Raw genomic sequence first — 24,766 nt, 5'->3', positions numbered from 1 at the left:
TAAATAAATGAGTGTATATCAATGGCCATTTTATGTGGCCATTAAAAAATCAATATTTACTGAAAATATTGAACGAAATGGTTTTTTAAATTACTGGTATCTAAGAGGAAGAAGCAGTATGGATAGTATGATCCAAATTTTGGTAAATATAGATGCATATACACACTCATATACATAAACACCGTCAAACAAATCATACATCAGTTTATGGGGACTTTTTATTTTCCTATTTGTAACATTAAAAAAATTTTTTTCCGGGGGGCCTGCCCAGTGGCATAGCGGTTAAGTGCGTGCTCTCTGCTGCGGCAGCCTAGGGTTTGGATCCCGGGAGTGCACTGACGTACCGCTTGTTAAGCCATGCTGTGGCAGGGTCTCATATAAAGTAGAGGAAGATGGGCACTGATGTGAGCCCAGGGCCGGTCTTCCTCAGCAAAAAGAGGAGGATTGGCGACAGATGTTAGCTCAGGGCTAATCTTCCTCACAAAAAAATTTTTTTCCAGATTTTACCCAGTGACTTTGTATTACCTGTATAGTTCACAGGAAAAACTGTAAGGGTAAACACTTTTTCAAGGAAAGGGACAGAGCCACTAACCATTTCAGTCAAGACCCTTTGGTTGGCTGTAGTGGGGGGGGTCACCAGAGTTCCAAGTCTGTCTGCAGATAAACCTCATTGCTAATTTTTAGATCCCCCCGTTTTGTCAGGCCCTAAGGATTGATTCAGACTAACTAAATGCGCGGGAGATTAATGAGTAAACCAGAATTCTCTGTATTGATTTATGAAGGAGAATATTCATGACTCGAGAACAAATATGGGTCCTTTATTTATTTACTGAGCATCTTCCCTGTACCAGGCACTCTCTTTGTGAAGTGGAGAGCTCTTTCAGGGTCCAAATACCAGTGTAGCGGGTTGCCTGGTGAGAGCAGAATCAAGCACTGGGTTCAGGATTTTTTAAAAGAGATATTTCTAGTTAACTGTGGCAACTTGAGTGGTCCCTTTTCTGCTCAAGAGCTATCTTCCTCTGCCACCAGAATCAAGATGAGTCATCGAGAATCAGGGTTCCCTCTCCTTCAGGTTTGAAACACACATCAAACTCTTCTTCCCCAATTCATGTTTTTGTCCTAGGTTTCTTTCAGTTATAGTTGTCATGACAACTACACTCATGGCCCACATTCCTAACAGGTTGGAATGTGGTGTTGGCATTTTCTCCATTGGTTCATTTCCCTCCATAGGTTAATTGAAAGGTTGCCCTCTTTCTGGGGGGCTCCAGGGAGGGAGCTGACAGGGAGAAGTCACCCTGTAAAATGAGCTCCCTGGGGAGACCTCCCTCTGGGAGCTGACTCCACGAGTGCCCTGTAGACCTCTCAGTCTCGGAAGCCAGCCCTCTTTAGCTCTGTCCCTAGATTTGGACACCTTACTTTGGCCTTAGATGTTAATATCTTTCTATCTTACTTTGCAAATGGCTTTTGAGACCTCTACCCCTAGACATTTTTCCTCACAGTGCAGACAGTAATATGTTCTGATGTGCTTGTCTGGCCAGCTGATTATTAGAGATGCAGTAACCAGAAGCCAGCTGCGAAGCCAGTTTAATTTTTTTTTTTTTGAGGAAGATTGGCCCTGAGCTAACATCTGTTGCCAATCTTCCTCTTTTTTCTTTTTTCTCCCCAAAGCCCCAGTAGATAGTTGTATATCCTAGTTGTAGGTCCTTCTAGTTCTTCTATGTAGGACGTTGCGTCAGCATGGCTTGATGAGCGCTGAGTAGGTCCACGCCCGGGATCCGAACCGGTGAACCCTGGGCCGCCAAAGCAGAACGCGCAAACTTAACCGCTAGGCCACCGGGCTGGCCCTTCAGTTTAAATTATTAATAGAGATCGTTTACAATGGTCAGAAGACTTCTGATTGGAGGAAATAATTCTGTAAAATCAGCGGCAGATTTTAAGAGTAACATATGCTCATTGTAGCACATTCAACTGTACAGAGATGTCTTAAGTAAAAGGTGAAAATCCCACCGGCTTCTCCAAGCTCCAGTTGCTCGCACAACTGTTTTAATCTTTCTAAAATGTTTTACACACACACACCCCACGTATAGCTTTATGTGTCTGTCTGTGGGATTCTCTGTTGTTGATGTCTTTTAATAGGGTTGTAGTATACATCCTTTTCTGCGACTTACTGTATTCTCTTATGAATTTAACCCACAGATCTAGACTACCAGGATTCAAATCCCAGCTTTACCACTCACTGGCTGCCTCTCTGAACCTCAGTTTCTTCATCTGCAAAATGGGGATAATAATGGCACCTACTTCATGGGGTTGATGTGAGGAATAAATGGAGTCAATACTTATCAAGTGCTTAGAACCAGGCCTGGTGTATTACACACACTCAGTGACTATGAGCTAGTCTAGTAATAATAGTACAGTAGTAGCAATAATACCGGCAGTAGTATCATCTCAGTCTTTTCAGTGGCTACCTAGCATTTCATGACATGGGTAGATTGAAATTTTTTTAAACTATTCCTCTATCAATGGCTCCTAGGTTTTACTTACCACAAGACTTCCCTGCTACTACACTCAGGTTTATAGAGTCAGTGCCCTGCTCTGGGCAGACATCAGTCCTGGTGAACGGATTCCAGGTGCAGCCAGCTCCAGGGCTCAGGAATCTCTGGTGAGAAGTGGGAGACGGGGTCTGAGATGTGGATAGAAGGTTTACATGCTCTTCCATTCCCAGCAAATTGCCATCGCTCGGGAGGGTGACCTGCTGACCAAGGAGCGGCTGTGCTGCGGCCTGTCCATGTTCGAGGTCATCCTGACCCGCATCCGGAGCTACCTGCAGGACCCCATCTGGCGGGGCCCGCCGCCCACCAACGGCGTCATGCATGTTGACGAGTGTGTCGAGTTCCACCGGCTCTGGAGTGCCATGCAGTTCGTCTACTGCATCCCCGTGGGGACCAACGAGTTCACAGCTGAGTGAGTACCCCTGGGGAAGGCAGGGTCACCCCCCAACCTGCTTGTCCCCCCAAGAGGCATCGGGCCACCAGAGCTCAGCCAGAGAGGTGGAGAGGGGTGGCTGTCCAACAACTGTTTATCGAGCATATGCTGTGTGTTGGTCACTGCACTGGGTGCTGGACATGCACCAATGCTGAGCAAAAGAGATGCTTCCTGGCTTCATGGGGTTTACGGGGCCAGAGTAGACAAGAAACACACATTTAAGGTGCATCAAATGAGGCTGCTTTGCAGGGATGGCAGGAAGGGTTACAGATGCCCAAGAAGAGAGACTAGTGGGTTATAGGAATTTAATTCACAGACTAGAACTGATCTTGAACATTGCCTGGGATTCAAATCTTAGAGGGGAGATGGGGACATTCCAGGAAAAGCAACAAGCCTTGGAGGCAGAGATGGAGCGTGTGCCTGTGAGTGTGCGCATCGGGGCCTGTCTGTCTGAGGCTGGAAGCTGGGCAGATTGAATGGGCAGGAGGAGCCCTGGTGAGGGTTGGGCGTTAAGAACCTCACTGTCCATTCCACTCACCACAAAACTCCAGGGTTCACAGAAAAAGAAAGGCTTCCCTGGCAGAGATCGGGCCCTAACTTGCTCGTGGTGGCCTGGCTCATGAGTGAGGCCTCTACTCCTGATAAACAGGGGATCTTTAAGAGGAACCCAGTCCTGTCCCGAGAGAGGACAGAAGCAGAGCCCAGTTCTTCCCTCACTCACCCGGCTCCTCATCAAGAACAGAGGTGAAGACGGCAGACAAGGCCTGCCCTCTAGGAGCCAAGAGCTCTAGAGAAAAAGTGCGTGAGGGCCAGAGAAGGCTTCTTGGAGGCTGTGGTGCTGGGAGTGGGAGGGGGAGGCTGTTTCCAGAGCAGCTGCTGGGGCTGCACTTCCAGCGACAGTAATGGGGAACCAGGGAAACCTGCCCAGTCTGGGCTGCGGCTGCTGCTTGAGGAGGAAAAAAACAGCAGACAGATGACCCCAAACCTCCCAAATTGCCCAAATTGCTGTGGAGAGTTGGGGGCATGCAGGCTGAGCTTTAGCAGACCCAAGAGGACTCGCAGACCCCTCACACCAGCAGCACCTGCTCCTGCACCCACCGAGCTCCGTCCCTGTGCCCTCAGCCTACACTGGCCAGTTAGTCTCCTGGTTTGAAATGGCCCTTCCCCTCACAGGTGTTCTTCTGGCTCCTTTATGGAGCCAAGACAGATTCTCCTTTGACTTGCCTGAAATAATCAGCCACATAAATCTGAAGGGCTGGTTGGATTCTTTTGCTGCAAGTTTGTCTTCTTCAAGGGTAGTTTTTCTTATGTCAGCGGGGTGATGAGCTGACACTTATTTGTGATTAGAAGGGCTTATATAATTTTATTTATTTATTTCCCCAAAGCCCCAGTAGATAGTTGTATGTCACAGCTGCACATCCTTCTAGTTGCTGTATGTGGGACGCAGCATGGCCGGAGAAGCGGTGGGTTGGTGAGCACCCGGGATCCGAACCCAGGCCGCCAGCAGCGGAGCGCATGCACTTAACCGCTAAGCCACGGGTCTGGCCCTAGAAGGGCTTATAAATAACCACAGTCCCTGGAACAAATGAATCCACACTCATAGCTTTGCTTGTACCCATTTTACAGATTAAGAGAATTGGCCCAGAGAGAGGCCAGCTAACTAGCTGTCCTCCTGGTCTAAGATGCAGGCTCCTCCCTCCTCCCTCCCCTGCCTCTCACTCCAGCTGCTTCTTCTCCCCCCTCCTAGGCAGTGTTTCGGCGACGGCTTGAACTGGGCCGGCTGCTCTATCATTGTCCTGCTGGGCCAGCAGCGTCGCTTCGACTTGTTCGACTTCTGTTACCACCTGCTGAAAGTACAGAGGCAGGACGGGAAGGATGAAATCATTAAGAATGTGGTAAGTAGCTCATGGCTGGGGCCTGGGAGATAGGGCCAGGCCTGACAAGCAGGCTTTCATCTGAAAAGGAGGGTGAGCTGCTTCTGGAGGCCAACTCCCCACACCGAGAGTAGGTGCAAAGATACTCAGCAGCCTTCTCATAGGGGGACTTTCTTATAAGAAGCCGTGAGTCACTTGCTCATAACCCGCTGGGATGAATCAGGTCACCCCACAGGGCAGGGTTGGGCTCCAGACCTGAAATACACCCTCCCGGTGCCAGTCAGCCTCTGCTGATGCTGGGTCCTCATCTGCACAGACTTTCACTGAATACGAAAGTTGTGCGGGCGCCGGGATGGGACAAGCGCTGTCGTGGGGTAAGCAGGGCTTCTATGGGAGTGTCAAGAAAGGCTATCTAAACCTGGCCAAGGGGGCAGGGAAGCGTGGCCAGAGAAGGCTTCTCATGGAGGCAATGCTTAGGCTAAGTCCAGGATGACCAGCAGGAAATAGCCGGGCAGAATATGGGGTGCAGAGTGGGGAGGATGTTCCAGACAAAAGGAACAGCTAGAGCAAAGGCACAGAGGCATGAAGATATATGGCTGGAACAAAAGGTGAGTCTGCAGGACCAGCTGAGAGGAGAAAGAGGCAGAAGCCACTTCATAAAGGATTTTTTGTCCATTATGGTAGAATATATACAACATAAAATTTGCCATTTTAACCACTTATAAGTGTACAGTTCAGTGGCATTAGGTACACTCACATTGTTGTGCAACCATCACGACCATCCATCTCCAGCACTTTTCCATCTTCCCCTTCTGAAACTCTGTACCCGTTAAACACTCACTCCCAATTCTTTCTTCCTCCCAGCCTTCAGTAACCACCATTCTGCTTTCTGTATCCATGAATTTGACTACTCTAGGTGCCTCATACAAGTGGAATCTTATAATATTTGTCCTTTTGTGACTAGCTTATTTCACTTAGGATAATGTGTTCAAGGTTCACCATGTTGTAGCATGTGTCAGAATTTCCTTCCTTTTAAAGGCTGAATAATATTCCATTGTAAATGTATGTTACATTTTGTTTATCCATTCATCCATCAGTGAACACTTGAGTTGCTTCCACCTTTTGGCTCTTGTGAATAATGCTACTATAATCACAGGTGTACAAATATCTGTTCAAGTCCCTGCTTTCATTTCTTTTGGGTATATACCTGGAAGTGGAATTGCTGGATCATATGGTAACTCTATTTTTAATTTTTGAGGAACCACCATACTATTTTCCATAGTGGCTGCACCATTTTACATTCCCACCAGCAATGCACAAGAGTTCCAGTTTCTCCATATCCTCCCCAGAATGTGGGGTGTTTTGGTAATAGCCATCCTGCTGGGTGTGAAGTGGTATCTCATTGTGGTTTTGATTTGCATTTCCCTAATGATTAGTGATGTTAGCATCTTCTCGTGTGCTTATTGGTTGTTTATCTTCTTTGGAGAAATGTCTATTCAAGTCTTTTGCTCACTTTTTAATTGGGTTGTTTGTTTTTTGTTGTTGACTTATAGGAGTTCTTCGTATATTCTGGATATTAATCTCTTACCAGATGTATGACTTGCAAATATTTTCTCCTGTGCCATAGTTTGTCCTTTCACTCTATTGATGATGTCCTTTGACACAGACAAGTTGTTAATTTTGGTGTAGTCCAATTTATTTTTTCTTTTATTACCTGTACTTTTGGTGTCATATCCAAGAAGTCATTGCCAAATTCAATATCATAAACCTTTTCCTCTATGTTTTCTTCTAAGAATTTTATAGTTTTAGCTTTATATTTAGGTCTCCAAACTATTTTTAGCTAATTTTTTGTATATGGTGTAAGGCAAGGATCTAACTTCATTCTTTTGCATGTGGATATCCAGTTTTCCCAGCACCATTTGTTGAAAAGACCATAGTTTCTCCATTGAACGTTCTTGGCAGCCTTGTCAAAAACCGTTTAACCATATATGGAAAGGTTTATTTCTGGGCTCTCTAGTCCATTGGTCTGTATCTCTGTGTTCATGCCACTAGCACACAGTTTTGATTACTGTAGCTTTGTAGTGAGTTTGGAAACTCAAAGGGTTTTATGGCCAAGTTAACATTTGATTGTCCAAGCTCTGGGAACCCATAGAAGGCCTTTAAGCAGGAGAGTGACATGATCGTTGAAGCCCCAGGACCCTGGACCCCAACCTCACTGAATTCTTCTCTTGCTCTTGCTTTATTTCTCTGTCCCCTCCTCCCACCCCTGACCTGCACCTCCCCGTCCTGCTACAGCCCCTGAAGAAGATGGCAGACAGGATTAGGAAGTACCAGATCTTGAACAATGAAGTTTTTGCCATCCTGAACAAGTACATGAAGTCCGTGGAGACAGATAGTTCCACCGTGGAGCATGTGCGCTGCTTCCAGCCCCCCATCCACCAGTCCCTGGCCACCACCTGCTAGGCGGAAAGTCCTGCAGACCCTCAACCTGGAGGAGGAGGAGAAGCCGGAGAGAGAAAGCTACGGCCAGCCTGCAACAGGATGCAACTGGACGGCGTGTGGGATGGACCTGGAAGCAAACAAGAACCTCCCCAAACACATCTACACCTCCCAAGGGCTGGGCCTCTGCATGCTCTCCCATGACATCTCCGTGGTGGTTTTTCCATAGTGTAAATGAAAAAAAAAAAAAGAAAAGAAATGGCAGTATGTGCTTTTTTCCTTCAGCTGTGTTAAGAGCCCTAGTTTCACCCCTGCTTCATCTCATGGCCCCACCCCACATCTGTGGTTATTTCCCAAGACCTCCTCCCAAGATGCAACCTCCTGCCCAGTGCCCACATGTGACCCCAGGACTGAAGTCTCAGAGATGGTGAAAAGAGTGTGGCCATGCCCTGAGATGTCACCCTGGCCTGATGGGCATGTGTCCACTTACTGGCTTCTTCACCGCCTCTGGCTCCCTCCCTCCAGTTCCCCAGGTGGCATCTCCTCCTGCTCTGGGTGCCAGGGATTCTACTGCCAAGAGTACTCCTGGACCAGGTACTGAGCCATAGTATACAGAGGGTGAAGTTCCTGGTATTGGTGCCATGGCAGATGGTGTTGGCTCTGGCCTTCCATAGATTCCCAAAAACCACATGCTAACTACCCTCTCAGGGCACTCCTAAAGAGAACTCAGAAATGCATTCACAACTGTATGCTTGGGTAGGAAGACGGTCAGGCCTGCTATTGAAGCAGTATTTTTGAACACAGCCAGGAATTCCATGGCCCAAAACAGAAAGCTGTTAGACCATCTCATCAGCTTGATGGTGTGGTGGCCCTTTATTCATTAAGCAAACACTTAGTGAGCACCACTTGGTGCTTTACACCCCTCGCCCACGTGGGGCGATGGACACTGGGGAAGGAGCATTGAACAAGTCAGGCATGTGTTGCCCACAGCATTAGCTGGTGACCAAATCAGGGACCACCTCTTTGCACAGCCTCTCTCATCAAGGAAAACTCCCACGAGAAAGAAAATATTAAGGAGTTATTTTAATAGAAGCCAGAAACATGTTGGGGTCAGGGAGGCGAGGAGTATAAATAATACTTGTCCATGAACTCTTAATACCAAGATACACCCCCAAAGAGGAGTCTTGTTTTAGTGAATCAGGACTTTCATTGTCCTAGAAGCTGAAAGATTCTGGGACATTTTACCTTTTTCTCTCAATTTCCTTAATGTTCCTTAACTTAGATTTTGAAGTATGGGGCATATCTCACAGGGACAATCTACTTCCATTACCCAGACTGAACCAAAATTCCTTGCAGAATCTCCCACCAAGCATAGGGGACTGTTTAGAAGGATGGAAGCCTTTGGGAAGTGAATGTCTCATTACAAAGCATCTCATCTTCAAAGGCAGTCTGTGACCCTGAGCTTGTAAGAACATATGAAGTGAGACATTCGATATTTCTCCCCAACCCAGAGAGGAAAAGAAAATAGAGCAATAATGAACCCCTCCCTCAGGGAAGATGAATGGAAATGGTTACTATTAACCAGATCGCCCATTTTAGCCCCGTGGAAAGAGCAAAGAAGTGTCCGTAGTAAGAGATTTGTGTGATATGTACACCAGGAAGGAGACAGGGGAGGATCACCAAGTGTGGTCCAAAGGCCTCCTACATCAGGGCTTCCTGAGATTAGCACATTTGAGGCAGATTCCTGTGCCCCACCTCAAACCCACTAATTGTGCATCTCTGAGATTAGGGTCAAGAAATCTGCGCTTTCTGCGAGCTGAGTTGTTCTGTTGCAGGAAGTCTGAGGACCACTGCCATAGATTTCTCTCCACTGCTAACCTTGGGCTTTGAGCTCCCTCTGAGCCATGAAAGAAAATATTTGTGGGGAAGGAACGTGGTTCAAGGTGGAAGCTGGCAGATCCTCCTGTCTGGAGCTGGCACTTCCTATTCTGATTTCTTATTTTTTCTCTCTTGATGACCATAGATGTGGGCCAAAGGCAAAAGGGAGAGGTTACACCACATGATAGAACTACACAGTGGAACATGCCTTCAGAACCCACATAAAATCTCTAAGCTCCAGAGCCTGCCAAATCTTCAGTCCTGTCTGTGAACAATAGCTCTTTCAGATAGATGACCAGCTATTCGGTCTTAGAGTTCATTCCAAATCCTTGACCATTGCTTTTGTGGAGATTTCGATCATCCATTTGATGAGATTGCTATTTCAGCAACCCACCCCTCCCGCCCTGCATTCATAACCCCGAATTTGACCCTCTGGATAGAATCCCATTGTCCTCAAGAGACTTGATCCCAATAAATTGAGGTCTTCACCTTCAGGAGAGACATTTCATTTCCCCAACTCGCCAGCAGCATTTATTTATGAACATGAACTAGGTTTAATATTCCTTCCTGGTATTACTGCCCCTCTTTTGATTTTTTTTGTGTGTCTGAGAACCAGGAAAAAAAAATCTTAGGTTTAAAAAGTTAAAAAAAAAATCTGTTTCTGAAACTGTCAAATGTACCATATTTGTATTAAGAGTTGTTGAGGATTTTTGTACAATGACTTTACATTTATTTATGGTGACTTATATTTACGCTTGTGATCAAATAATGATGTTAAATTCTTAAATCATATTTGCTATGCAGCTGAAGATGATATTTTGCTTTGTATTTTGGGGTACCTGTGTTGAGTTGATAAACGTTTCCATCTCCATTAAAACGGCTTCCAAACTAGTGAAACCAGCATCTTGGTCTTGATTCCGGGTCCTATTCCAGTCCTAGCTGATCTGTGGACCACATTAAAGTAATGACTAAGGAAAGAATCTGAAAGAGAATGGGAGAAGATAAAGATACAGCAGGTTAGTGCACTCTAGACGAACGGTTTGTTTTACTTTCTCACTCAGAGAATTACTTCTTTACAAATTGACGTGCACTGGGCAAGACACAGGAGATAGTTCCTGCGCTTAGGGATTTCATTGTCTCACTGAGTGTCACTCTACACCCTAGGTCCCCAGGTTTAAGAGGAAGAATGGGAACTAATATGTAATGAGGCCTGATGTGTGCAGACATCATGCTAAATTCTCTTCATCCATTCCTTTGGATCAACCGCCCTCACTGTATGTGTTATATCCCACCTTTGACAGAGAGGCTATACCATGTGTTTGTTTTCACACAGTTAGTAGGTGACAGTTGGGATTTGAACCCAGTTTCAAAGCTTGGGCTTTTGCTTTCGAACTACAGTGAACTGATCACCCAGGCCAGACTCCAAAACTGGACTTAGGGATTTGGCCCCAGACTTTTCCGGTCTTTGGGTCAGTAAGATTGAGTGGAGCCTGGTGTCTGAGAGGGCCCAGCATGGTGGCTGAGGAGTTCCTGGGCTGAAGGTACCCAGGAACCTCTCACACTCATCAGAAAGGATGACGCTAGAAGAACACAGAAGGATGTGTTTAAAACCAACTCCAGTGCTTGGAGCCTCATATCTCACACAGCATCAGCTTCCCTGGAGACTGCCCACAGAGATGAGTCCTGGGCCATTAGTGACTCCCCCACCGCTGTGGCCTGGGCAGCCCTCTCATCTGTCAGGCCCTAGGCTTCCTCATCTTCAAGTTGGACAAAATAATCCAAGCTCCCTTCCAGCTCTTATGTCCTGATAATTTCTCACTGGTGTACTTCGAGGAGCCTGACTATGTGACAAACTCAAAATCTTCCTCAGCTGTGTGTCACTACCTCCAGAGTCTCATCATTAGGGGTCATATATTTGACCTAGTGTAGTTGGAGGACTATTAGTCCTGAGAGATGCTCAGGGAATGAGGATTTCATGGCCAAATAAATTTGGGGCACACATGATGCTCTTTCCCTTCTTGGAGATCCACAGTGCTCTGAGGAGCCCCTGGATTCACACCACATCTCCTAGTGGCCATGACCTCAGAAACCCCTTTCTCCGTGACACTAATGATCTTCTCATAGAACATGCTTTGGAAAACACTGGGCCAAGGACGTGGAAGTTCCATGTTAAGATATTAAAAACCCCCACAAAAGGACCACTGACGTGCAGGCAGTCATGACACCTGGGCACAAATAGGGAAGCAGGGACCTGGCAAAGTATTGAAGGATTTCAGATGGAAAGGAGAAGCATTTGCATGATGGGAGAGAATAGGGGAGTGTATTCGTTGGCTCGGGCTGCCATTATAAAATACTACAGACTAGGAGGCTTAAACAACAGAAATTTATTTCCTCACACTTCTGGAGGCTAGAAGTCCAAGATCAAGGTGTCAGCAGGGTTGGTTTCTTCTAAGGCCCCCCTCCTTGTCTGAAAGATGGCTGTCTTCTCCCTGTGTCTCACGTGGTCTTTCCTCTTGGTATGTCTGTGTCCTAATCTCCTCTTCTTATAAAGACACCAGTCATATTGGATTAGGACCCATTCATATGACCTCATTTAACCTAAGTTACCTTGTTAAAGGCTCTATCTCCAAATACAGTCTCATTCTGAGGTACTGGGTGTCAGGACTTTAACTTATGAATTTGGGAATGGGGGGAACACAATTCAGCCCATAACACTGGGGAAGAGGAAAGATAGGTTTGAGAAAGATGCTGTCTCTGGGGACCCTGGGGTGCCATTGCTTTGAGAAATACTTCTTGAATACTCAAGATTTGCATATTTGCAAGATTCTGCATAAGATTAGAAATCTATCATGGCCACAGACCTAAAGGAACTCATGGAGTTATAGGAGGGATAAAAAAACGCATACAGTGAAGTAGAGTATGAAGGAAACGATGGTGAGTCTAATAATCACTAGGATTTAATGAGCTTTCTCCAGGCCAGGCATCAGAAAAAGCATTTTAAATGCTTTATTCACTTAAGCCTCACAACAACTTGTAGGAGGTAGGTGCTATTATATACCCCCATTTTACAGATGAAGATACTGAGGCACAGGTCTCACAGATGGAGCATCCAAGGGCAATGAAGGTTTGTGGATGCTGCCACTCATACCTGGGATGAACCCTGCTGGGAACATGTAGGTAAGAGAAAAAAGGGCAAGCCTATGATAATGGCACTTTTCGCCAAAAATCCAGGAGCATTTTTTGTGGCATGTACAGCACATAGTTTGGATTTGTTACTAGGAGACATAGTTAAACAGTGTCTCTAATGCTGTCACTTTTTTGGAACAAAAAAGATTATGTACAATATTTATGGAGCTGTTCATAGAGCATTTGATGGAACACATATCAGATTTCACATTATAACCACTTTCAGACACTCAGTGGAATTGCTGAGAAAATGCTGTTAAAGTCATTAGATTCAATTTAGACAAGGTAAAAGATGCACTAAAAGAGTTAAATAAAATCACAGAAGATCCTCACAGAGTGAGTTGTGATCTTGAGGAAAAATAAAATTAATTTTGAATTTACATTAACTATAGTTATTTGGTATGAACTAGTGTTTAATATTATTAACATTACCAAAAAATTAAAGGCATTTGAGTTTGTCTAATTTATTTTAAGAATAATTAAAGTAAATATATTTTTATAAATTTTTACAAATTTTAGAGAAACTGGTTTTCCTAAATGAAAATGCGTGTGAAATATACAACAAAATGACATTCCAATAAAATATAAAGAAACTGAAACAGTAAAACAAAAATATTTTACATGACTAAGAAGAAGATTCACATATAAATAATCCCAAACTAACATGTTTACAAACTATTTTTTGGCCGTTAGAGGTCAAAGTATAATCTTGATTGAAGGAGTTTGGAACAAATTAAGCCACATATTGCTTTTAGGGAGGTTTCCTTATAAATCCTAGAATTGAAAAATTTGAAAGAACAATTCTAGAAATACCATATGCTCTAGATATTGTTTTAAGAGACAGTGAAAATTATAATATAAGGAACATTTATATAAACAATTTATATAATAAAATGAATATTTGTAATATTTTCTGTAATAACAATAATTGTATGTGACCCCATTACAGTAGTTGAATATAATATGTGAAATGCATGGTTCATTTCTGAATCTAAGTGTTGCTTTAAAAATCTTATTGTCAGTCGTCCCGGTGGCGTAGCGGTTGGGTTCGCACGCTTGGCTTCTGCAGCCTGGGGTTTCACAGGTTTGGATCCCGGACGTGGACCTGCACACCGCTCATCAAGCCATGCTGTGGCGGCGTCCCACATGCAAAACAGAGGAAGATGGGCACAGATGTTAGCTCAGGGCCAATCTTCCTCACCAAAAAAAAACTTATTGATAATTTCAGATGCTACCCCTTATCAGAGCAGAATTTCTTCAAATTGAAATTAATAAAAAAAGCTACGAGTTACAATGACTCAAGAGGTTGTCTAATTTGGCATTACTGAAAATAGAACACAAATTATATAAAAGTCTTGATCATAGAGAGCCAATCTTAAGTGTTCTCACACCAAAAAAAAAAGGTAACTGTGAGTTGATGGATGTGCTAATTAACTTGATTGTGGCAACCATTTCACAGTATATATGTATATCAAAACATCATTTTGTACACCTTAAATATGTACAATTTTTATTTGTCAATTTTATCTCAATAAAGCCAGGGGAGGTCTTGATTATAAAGCATAATGTTGCTAAAATGAAGGCCAGAAAATAAAATTTGTAGTATAAATACATACTAACTTATGAACTACATGTCTTTATTTTATCCAGTCTGAGCATCGCTGGCCCGACAACAGAACACCCAGAAATAGGCAATGATAATTAAACTGAGTCATCTTTGATATTTTTGCCCACTTTTAGTCATATAAAACCCATGACTTTATATATACCTCATTTTGTGTTATAAAGGCATATTTTGTTGTCAGGAAGACAGAGCACATTTTATAACAGTTTAACAGTATGATTTAGAACTTTTAATTATTTAGAGACATATGGTGTGTGGTACTTTTGCCCCAGACCCTGCGGATGGTGGGAAGGGCTGGCTCTGATCATCCTGTCTTCAGTTTCCCTAATACATTCGGAGGTGGGAAAGGAACAAAGACACATTTGCTTCCCTCTAGGCGAGAAGGAGAGTACCGGCCCCCAAAGCCAGCCCCCACTTCCCCATCTGGTTTGATTTACTCTGATTTCCTCAGTCTGCTCCTTCTCAGCCTATTCCCGCCGTTCCCAGATGCTGCACTGTCTCGCTAGCCTGGAGCTTCCGGCAGAGTGGGGAAAGTGGAGGGTTTCCCTGGGAAAATATGCTGTGAGATGCTATCAGAGCTAAAAATATGCAGCCCCTAAGCTCCACCTTCATTAGTCAGAATAAAACCCAGGGATTTCTGCTTTCTGGAGTTTCAGACCAACAAGAACAGGGGAAATCATAGAGCCCCTGATTGGGGCTTTTCTTAAACATTTCTTGGCAAGGAGCCCGGCCCTGAGCTGCAGAAAGCTAACTGGATTCATCTGGGGCTGCAGTGGGCAAGTGGCTGGCCCTCAGAAGGACAGCCTGGGGTCAGCCCATCCACGCCTACCACATATTCTCGTTTAATTTACTCCTCGCGCCGCTGTCAGCATCCCCGTTTTATACTTGAGGAGCCAGACTCAGAAACAATAGAAGTTAAATAACCACACCACTGGCCTTTTTCAGTTCATCCTGGGTCCCTGGGCTCCCCTGTGTCCCTCCAGGTGCTCACACCTGCCCCTGCCTGCCAGAAACACTCGCCCCCCCACCCCACCTCAACTCCCTGTAATCACAGACTAAGGCCTTCCATCATCCTTCAAGTCTCACTTAAAATGCCCCTTCCTCCCGGAAGCCTAGGTCCCAGTTGCTCTGTTAAATACTCTCCGTGCATTCTGTGCTTGACCTTCTTGCCATTTATCAAAGTTATAATTCAATGTTCCTTGTGTGGCCATTGAATGAAGACAGTCCATGAGTATAGGGATTCATCTGTCTTGCTCACCATCATGGTACCTGTGCCATTCACAGCAGGTGACACATCAGAAGTGTTCCATTTATGACTGCTGAATGAATCAATCCCCTGCTCCCTCAGAAAAGCTTGCCATGTAATTAGTGTCAACAAGTTAGCCTGCCTTACAACAGCAGCTGTCATAAAAGAGAAGAGAATAAAGGACTAATTGTCTGGCGTCAAGCATTACGGTTGTACTATATAGGGTGGTAGGGAGGGCTGTGGAGGTGAGATAGAGGCAGGAGGGACAGAGACGAACACAAAAGAACAGAGTAAGGGATGGGCGTGAGATTTGGGGGATAGTATTCCTCTGCCAGGAACTAGCAAATTCTTAACTTCTCTGAACATCAGGTTTCTTATGGATAAGAATAGTAACAATGATAATACCTACTTGTGCAGCTGTTGCAAGGATCAAATGAGAGTGTGCACAAAATCACCTGAGCACAGCGCCTGGCATGTTGTTAGTGCTCAGTAACTGGGACGGATTCAGAGAACAGGGTTCAGCCGGCCAGAGTCCCTCATTTTTTCCCTCTACAGCCAGGTGCCCCATTTTCTTCTCTCTAACCTGTGTTTCCACTCAGGACTCCCCAGGGAAGGTCAAAGTATATATTGGAAGATCTCATCGCCCCCACTTTCCATTCGTTCAAAGCTATTTTCCAACAGATTCAAGAACCAAAAAGTCTAGATGAGGAAGGAGAAACCAGTTGGAGGGGACTGTCACAGAACCCAGGGAGTGAGGAGGTCAGATTGGGTTGTTCCTAAAAACCAGAGGGGAGAAAATACCAAAGGGGAGAAGGTAAGGCCTATTTCCCCATCCCAGCCCCTCCTTGGTAGGCTCTTTAGCTCCCAAGAGGATCCCAGAAATAATTCACAGGACCTGGGGCCTGAGGCCAGGGGTCCCTGGTGGGTCTTTGTGTGCATTCCCCACCCCAGCAGAGGAGAAGGCCAGACTATGGGAGGCCTTTACTGCCTGGGGTTGATTGGTTAAGAAAACCAGTCTTAGCTGTAACTTGAGGTGTTTCCAACATCCCGGCTAGGCCCAGGAATGCTTCTCCATACTCCCTCCTCCTCTGCAGGCAAAGGGTGTGCAGACAAAGAACACACAGGACTGGGAGTCCTGAGACCTGGGTGTAGTCCTAGTTTTTCTACCTCGGGCCTCAATTTCTCCATCTTTAGAATGAGCATGGTATCCCAGGTGACCTCTAAGGACTCTTCCTGCCCTGACAGTCTGAGATTTCCCAAACTGAGACCATGGATGAGAATCTCAGCCTGCCTTGGAGGAGCTGGCAAGGGAAGGGGAATCTGAGGTCCTACAAGTACAGCTTGAATCTAAGAGGTCCAGGGACAAGTTTCAGGGGTCCGTGGTCTCTCTGAAGCAGTAGAGACATACATAAGTGCATTTTTTTTCTTCTTTAGAGATAGTGGTTCATAGATTGCCTCAGATTCTCAAAGCGATCCAAACAAGTTCTGCTCTAAACTTGCGAAGTTTAGAGTATATTTCCAGTATTTGAAAAGATTTGGGGAATCAAGCACCCTCCTCCTCTTGATGCAAACGAGAGAGGGTACAGCCCTATATTAGTCTCCTGTTGCTGCTTTAACAAATTACCACCAATTTAATGGCTTAAAGCAACATAAATTTATTATCTTACAGTTATGGACATCAGAACACTGAAGACTTAGTCAACAGGCCAAAATCAAGAATCGAGATGTCAGCAGAGCTCGTTCCTTCTCAAGGCTCCAGGGAACAATCTCTTCCTGGCCTCTTGCAGCTTCTAGAGGCTACAGCTTGTGGCCCCTTCACTTTAATCTCTGCTTCCATCCTCAGAAGGCCTTCTTCTCTGACTCTGGCCTCCTGTGCCCTCTTATAAGGACACTTGTGATTACATCGGACCCACTCGGGTAATCCAGGATAATCCCCCCACCTCAAGATTCTTAACTTAATCACCTCTACAAAGTCCCTTTTATGATGTAAGGTAACAAATTCACAGATTCCAGTATGTGGATATTTGTGTGTGTGTGTGTGGCAGGGGGGTAATATTCAGCCTACCACAAGCCCTTTGGGAGGAATCATTTAAATAATCATACCCTTTAACTCAGCAAATCCACTTTCAGAATTTCTCCTACAGGTATAACTGTACACATGTATAAAGATGTATGTTCAGGAATGTCCATTACAGCAGAGTTTATAATACTGAAACCTGAAAACAACCTGTTCTATTGATAATCAGTGGAAATGTAATTAAATAAGTAATAGAATATTCATACATTAGAATATTCTAAAAAGATGCAGCATTTGAAAAATAATGAAGTATATTTATATGTACTAATATGAAAAAGTCTGCAAGATACATTGTAAAGTGAAAAGAGCAGATTGAAATACGATCTGTATAATGTGATCTCGTTTTTTAAAAGAATATACACTTTTGTGGGTAAACGTCTGCAATATTTGGATGGAGACCAAAGAATTTGTGAGTGGTGATGACTGTCTCTCGATTGTAGGGTAGCCGGGGGACCCTTATCCGTCATTTTATACCCTTCTGAACTGCAATTTATTTTTTTAAACTGAAAGTGTGTGTGACTTTTACCATTTAAAGAACATCTTTTCCAGCTGAAATTCAGCAGTTGGACCAAAAAAAGGGTGGGAGTGTAGTCACAGGTCTGAGGTCATCTATAGAAAGCTAGGATCAGGATTCATGCGAAAGAGGACCAATCTCCTCTCCCTGTCACTTCAGCCTCAGCCCCCTCCTGCCCCCATTACCCCCCGCCCCCATCCCGCTACTGCAAGAGCAGCTAAGAAAAGAAGACAATGACTATACAACTGTGTGGCTTTGGTGTCACAAGCCTCGGTTTATATCTCAGCGCCACCACTGACCAGCGTTGTGGTCTCTGGCAAAACCCTTAACCTCAGTAAACCTCCATGTGAAATGGTGATAATACCACTTACCTCCTAGGGTAGATGTGAGAGTTCAAGTTAGATGTAGTACTCCAGCACAGGGCTTAGCACTCGATGACTTGTTGTTGTTATTATCAGTAAGGTCGACTGAATCAGAGAAGGCGATAAGGGACTTCCAGAGAAGGGACTTTAGATCAAGGTGCACATCTTGAGTGTCTTGGTGCCTCGTGTCATCAGCATTGGGGGCACCAGGATTAAAACAGCAAGGCTGGGCTTCCAAGCCTCCCCACTGTGGTGGGAGAGGTAGTCACCTAAATAAATAGCTCCCACACAAAGTCATAAGTACAACAGTCTTGTGTGTATGGGTGGTGTTAATATGGAGAGCAATTATCTCTGTCCTGGTTAGGAAGAGATGTTGTGAAGGCTTCAAAAAAGTCTTGGCAAAATTTCCTTGGGTCATTGTGAGGGCTGGAAATGTTCTCTCTCTTACCTGGATGGCAGTTACAAGGCTGTATACACATGTAAAAATCCATTGATCTTCATGCTTAATATTTCAAGATTTGTGCACTATTCTTTACGAAATGTACATGCAAAAATTTAGGATTTTTTTTTCCCTTTGGCCAAAAACCTAGGGTTACTAACCCAAATCCTCCTGAAATTCAATGCAAAGTGGTGTGTGTAGGTAGGTGTGTGCATCTTTCTGGGGCAAATGTTCACAACTTTTGTCAGATTCTTAACAGGATTTGGGGCCTCTAAAAAGTTAAAAATTATCAGTGAGGCCCTTTCCTAAAATGAGGACCACTCACTCGTGGTTCTCCTGGGGTTTGACTAAAGGTCAGAGCGCTGTGTGCAGACCAGGCTTTGTGCGAACACAGCACACGAGAGGGAGAGGCACAAACATTTATCGGACTGGTTGCAAAACAAACAACTACATTTTTCTTTGGGGAGCAAAATGCAGATAATTATCACCAGTTGATCTTTAGCTCAACTGAAAAAGGTGTGTCTTTCTATTGGCCCAGGGCCTTGGTCTGCAGCCAATCCCGAGGCAGGCAGCTCTGCCCGCGCCCCCTCCCCTGCGTCCCCATCCCTATCGGGGCGGAGGTCCTCCTAAGCCCCCTGCCCCACCTGACAAGCCGGGAAGAAACCTTAACCCACGCTCTGGATTCCTTTGGGGCTCCTCATCCAGGCCCTGCTGGCAAACCAGAATTTCCAGTGTGACTGTGTTGGCAGAAAGTTAATGAGCAGCTGAGGCGGCCAAGGCGCCAGCTGCAGTGGCTTTGCCCAAGGGGGCAGGGCTAGGCACCTGGCCTTCCGTCTCTCCTTGGAAGGAGGCACATGGGAGGGAGGCAGCTCAGAGAGTGGAGGCCAGCAATGGGATTGAAAACCCCATGGGGCAGGAATCCGGAAACTGAAACCTCAACCCCAAAGTATGTTCATCACTTGTGTGTATTGAGTGCTTGTTGGATGTATATCAGGCCCTGTGCTATAGAAAAGCTTTACATAAAAGAATGGGGTCTGAACCAGACAGCCTAGGTGTGAATCCCAGCTCAGCCACTTTGTAGCTGTGTGGCCTCGGGCCAGTTGCTTACTCTCTCTGTGTGCTAGGACCCTCCTCTGTAATAATGGGCATAACGGTAATACCTACTCTAAACTCTTCAGCATAGCTTCTAAGTTGCTCCTGCCTAGCTTCCTGATTTTTTAAAAATTGAGATACAATCCACTTACCATAAAGTTTATTCTTTTCAAATGTACAGTTCAGTGGTTTTTTTTGTATATTCACAAAGTTGTGCAACAATCGCCACTAATTCCAGAACATTTTCATCACCCAGAAAAGAAACTCCATACCCATTAGCAATCACTCCCCATTCCCCCCTCCCCCCAGCCCCTGGAAGCCATTAATCTACTTTCTGTCTGTACGAATTTACCTAGCGTGGACCTTTCATATAAATGGAACCACATAATGTGTGGCCTTTTACATCTGACCTCTTTCACTCAGTGTAATGTTTTCAAGGTTCATGCATGTGTCAGGACCTCATTCCTCTTCACGGCCAAATAATATTCCATTGAATGGATGTACCACACTTCATTTATCCATTGACCAGTTGTTGGACATTTAGAGTATTTCCACTTTTGGGCTATTGTGAATAATGCTGCCATGAACATTCGTGTACAAGTTTTTGTGTGGGCGTATGTTTTTACTTCTCTTGGATGTATATTAGGAGTGGATGATTTTATCTTGTACCATCTCCCCTCCTCATCAAAAGGGCCTTCCTTCTGTCTCTCAAACAAACTAAGCTTGCTCACACCTCAGGGCCTTTGCACTAGCTGTTCCCTCTGTCTGAAAGGCTCTTCCCCTGGATTTTCTCATGGTTCACTCCTTATCAATCAGATCTCATTTTAAATATCACCACCTTAGTGAGGCCTTCCCAGACCATTTTATCAGTCATTCTCTGCCCCTTACCCTATTTTATTTTCTTTATATCAATTATTATACTCTGATTTATTTTTTATTTATTTGCTTATTGGTAGCATATCTACCCCTTCTAGAATGTAAGCTCCATGAGAGCAGGGTCTTGTCCATTATGACATTAGCTACGCCTGGTTGCTAGAACACTGCTTGACATGTAGTAAGCACCTATTAAACATTAGTTATTATTACTTGGTATCTGACAGGAAACTTAGAAAGTAGGTACCATTATTATCCCCATGTTAGAAATGCAGAAACTGAGACTCAGAGAAGTTGACTTGGCTGAAATCACCCAAGTAGGAAGTACCAGAGCCTGGATTTGATGTCAGGACCGTCTGGCTCAAAAGCCAATGCCTCTTCTACAAAACTTACTGCTTACCCCAGCTCCCAGGCCTGTCTAGCCTCACAGACTGACCATTGCAGCAAGGACTCTCTGAGCTTGGAGAAGAGACAGGGCGAGGAGGCAGACATGTGGAGACTGTCTGGTCTGGCAGCACCTAGAGGCCTGGCCCCAGGGGGAGGTGGGCAGGAGCACCCTACTCCTGGGAGCTTTGGCTGGAGAAGGGGCCCCCCAGGGCCACCAGCCAATCCCTGGCCTCCCTCCAGCAAGGCCCGGCCAGCCTCGGACTCTAAAGTGGACCTCACTGCAGTGCTGCCATCACTCAGTGAACTTCATTCACGCAAACTCCAGCAGGGACAGTGACAATTAACTAACTTCTTACTTCATGCCAGGTGCTGTTCCAAACACTTTTCATGTATTAACTCACAGAACCCCCCAATTAGCCTGATGAGGTATACGCCATATTGTCCCCATACAACTGATGAGAAAATCGAGGCCCAGGGAGGTTAAGTAACCTGCTCAAGGGCTTATGGCTAGAGAATGGCAGAGGCAGGATATAAGCGCAGCCATCTAATTCCAGGTTCCTGCCTTTAACCACTACTCTACCCTGCAGCTCAGTAGTGAGTTTGAGAATAAGGCTCCATTTACAAAAGAATCCACTGCTGAGTAGCTGTATGAGCTTAGACAACCCATGTAAGCTCTCTGGCCCTTAGTTGCATTATCTGCATAAATGCACAAGAATCAGCTTCTCTCCCAAGTGTGTTCTTTAGAACAGGATGTTAATAGTATTGTGTGTGTGTTGGGGAGGATGAGGGGAGAGATTCCATGATCAGTGGGGTTTGGAACAATCTGGGTTTAACTAAATTAAGCAGGGTTCTTTACAGCAGGACTACTCAGTGCCTTTAATATGCTAATATGCAATGATCATCTCTAAGAGGAGATGATGACGTAGCATTTCCCAAACTTTATCGAACACAACAACGTGGAGTGGTGTTTCATGGAACACAGTTTGAGAAACACTCATTAAGGAAGCTTGTTTGCAGGAAACAGGTAATTTTCTTAAGATCAGATGGAATTCTCTTCCCTTTCTGTACTTTCAGTAGACATTCGTCAACTCCTTCAGTCCTGTAGGCGACCTGTGGGAGGTCGTCCCCTAGGGACCTCCTCCAAGCATGGAGACAAGGAAAAGGAACCCATTTACTGAGCACCTATCACGTGCCAGGTCTGTGATTATGACTTAGGTTGTCTTTCGTGATTCTCAAAACAGCCCCCCTTTTGAGGCAGGTTTCGTTTCAGAAGGTGGTATAATGCTGCAGGGGGAAATGTTGGCTCTGGAGTCAGATAAGCATGGGTTTGCATCTTAGCTCTGCCATTTGGTTTCTGTGGCTGTGTGAACTTGTACAAGCCACCTAACTTCTCTGTGCCTCAGTTTCTGTATCTGTAAAACGGATAATATGACACCTACCTCTTGAGGTTATTGTGAGGGTTTGCCAATATAATACACGAGAAGTACTTACATAGAATCTGCACATAGCAAAATTCAATGAGAGGTAGCTTTATTACTGTCTTATTATCCTGCTTATCCCCGTTTTATAGATAAGAGGTCTGAGGCCTGGAAAGGTAAGTAATTTGCCTAAGGCCACACGGCTATTGTGTGTGGCCAAAGTGAGACCCATACACAACCCCAAACCTTCCCTTCTTCCCCAGGAGTCCCGAAGGAGGCTGAGCTCGTGACAGGCTTACAAATAGAACACCTCTCTCAGCGCATGGCTCACACTGCGTACCACTCAGGAGTGGGTGGCAATGTCCCCCTGGCACTCAGACTGTGCCACCCACGCAGGAGTGTTCAGACCCACTTGGCAACAACGTACCTGTGTTCGAGGGCCCTGACAAATGGGCCTGGAGAACTGAGAAGCTCTTGAGCACATGAACATCCCTTCAAGAACCTCCCCGGGCGGTAAAGTCTCTGGCCGTTCTTCTGAACCCTAAGGCAGCTCCATGGGAGCGTCCCATGGGAGGAATGGCCGATGCAAGCGTTGTATGCCTGGGAGGCCCCACTATCAACCTGGGATCATCCCTAGCCCAGGTGGGGGATGTCTTAGCTGCTGCTGCAGGGGAGGGGGCAGCAGGGAGACAACATGGAGGCTGAGGGGACGAGGTTCCAGGCTCCTACCCTGAATCAACAAAAGAAGCTCCTCTTGAAAGAGGTTTGTATGTGGTTCTTCCATGTAACTTTCTCTTTGGAAAAAAGGTTTTACTGCCTACTCCCATCCCCAGAAAAAAGGGGAAAAAAGCTTTAAAGACCACTGACCCAGACCTTCATTTTCATTGCATATATTCCAGAAACTGAGACCCAGATGGGAAAGAACTGCCACAGGTCCCAGCATGATTGGGGCAGAAGGGGGACTAGAACTCACATCGCCCGACTCTTTTTACACCAACCTTTCAGACTTCAGAGTCTAAGGTGGGTTTGTTTTTGAAATCCAGAAGGGTAAACAGCTGAAGTTCGTCCTTCATTTTCAAGCTGACTCTTCCCACTTCAGGGTCTGAGTCTTCCCTCTGGTCACGAAGCTCACTGTGCCCCGACCCTCCCTTTTCCCACAGTCCAGATGCTGCAGGTCCAAACAGGCCCAGGGGATGAGCGTCACCACAGTCCCCCCCGGATCTCCCACTCTGAGGTTGCTGTCCTGAGAAGGACTCAGACAGGCGAAAGGCAGGGAACACAGAGAAGACTGCAGTAGGAGCTTTGAGGACCCGCTCGACCTGGCTTGGCCACTTATTATCTGTTCGACCTTGAGCAAGTCACCAGACCTTGCAGAGTCTCAGTGTCATCAGCTGTAGAACTAGGATAACTTCCTGTGCCTCGTGGGATGGCTGTAAGTATTCATGCAAAGAACCTGCTACACAGAAGTTATGCAACAATCGTTCATCTCAGTATTATTATTTTAACTATAGCTGGGTTTCAGTAAGATCTGAAGTTCTTTTCCATACATTAAGTGCATTGGGCTCTCTGGACACCCACACCGAGGCCAGGCAATGCTGCCCTTCCGCATGTATTCCTCCAGTGAGCTCTGCCCTCCATAGTAACGTGAAACTTCCTCCACCTGTAGGCAGATATTCTGATGGGAGATCCCATAAACACAGTGTCATCAGCCTGAGAAGAGTGGTGGAGAAACTGGCTCTAGACTCCATCCGCTGGGTTTCATCTCAGCTCTACTCCTTAATTGCAGACAAATTACTTAAACTTCCTGAGCCTCAGTTTTCTTATCTCTAAAATAAGAATCATAACAGTACCTAGCTCATAGGCTTACTGTGAGGAGGAAAGGGGATAATGTGTGGGAAATCCTTAGTGCACTGGCTCATCCTTAAAAAGTGGCCAAAAAATAATAACTCGTTACATGCCCTAAGGTCAGCCCTTTCTGCCCAGAAAGAAAGCATCTAGGGAGATAAAAGTGCTGAATTGGGATTCAAGTGATTTTGAGTGAAGTACTGATTCTGACACAAATTAGTAGAGTGATGTTGGGCATGACTTTGCCCCTCTCTGTGCCTCAGTTTCCCCATCTGCAAACTAAGAGGGTTGGATTAGTTGAGCCCTTCCAGCTCTAACTCTGAAGGAGGGCTGATGAGAAGGCTGTATGGCCACCCTGTGTGGTTTCTGGATATCCCCAGTCTTCTCAGCTGCCCCATACAGAGGAGGACCAGGAAGAGGTCCAGGAAGAAGGCTCTGGCCTCTTCAAACCAGTACCTTGATTAACAGAGCTGCTCTGGGGATGCACAGGCCAGCTTGAAATTCTGCCTCTACCACTGTGTGTCACCTTG

General features: G+C 45.4%; 1 protein-coding gene across 4 annotated transcripts in view; it reads left to right on the top strand.

The window, feature by feature from the left end:
- CYFIP2 (cytoplasmic FMR1 interacting protein 2) overlaps positions 1 to 10,070 on the top strand; it is a 133,315-nt gene extending 123,245 nt beyond the window's left edge. For all 4 annotated transcript variants that reach the window (XM_004428593.3, XM_087429496.1, XM_014786143.2 and 1 more), the window contains exons 29-31: positions 2,723 to 2,961; positions 4,730 to 4,877; positions 7,152 to 10,070. In XM_004428593.3, the coding sequence (XP_004428650.1) occupies positions 2,723 to 2,961; positions 4,730 to 4,877; positions 7,152 to 7,319 (555 nt within the window). In that variant the 3' untranslated portion in view covers positions 7,320 to 10,070. The remainder of the gene's footprint in view (positions 1 to 2,722; positions 2,962 to 4,729; positions 4,878 to 7,151) is intronic.
- Positions 10,071 to 24,766: the final 14,696 nt, after the last annotated feature.

The sequence above is a fragment of the Ceratotherium simum genome, chromosome 4 (assembly GCF_057802395.1).
Source record: "Ceratotherium simum simum isolate JZ-2026a chromosome 4, ASM5780239v1, whole genome shotgun sequence".
In the NCBI taxonomy this organism is placed as follows: Eukaryota; Metazoa; Chordata; class Mammalia; order Perissodactyla; family Rhinocerotidae; genus Ceratotherium; species Ceratotherium simum.
The sequence above is the reverse complement of the archived record's forward strand: the minus strand, read 5'-3'. Positions and strand labels throughout refer to the sequence as shown.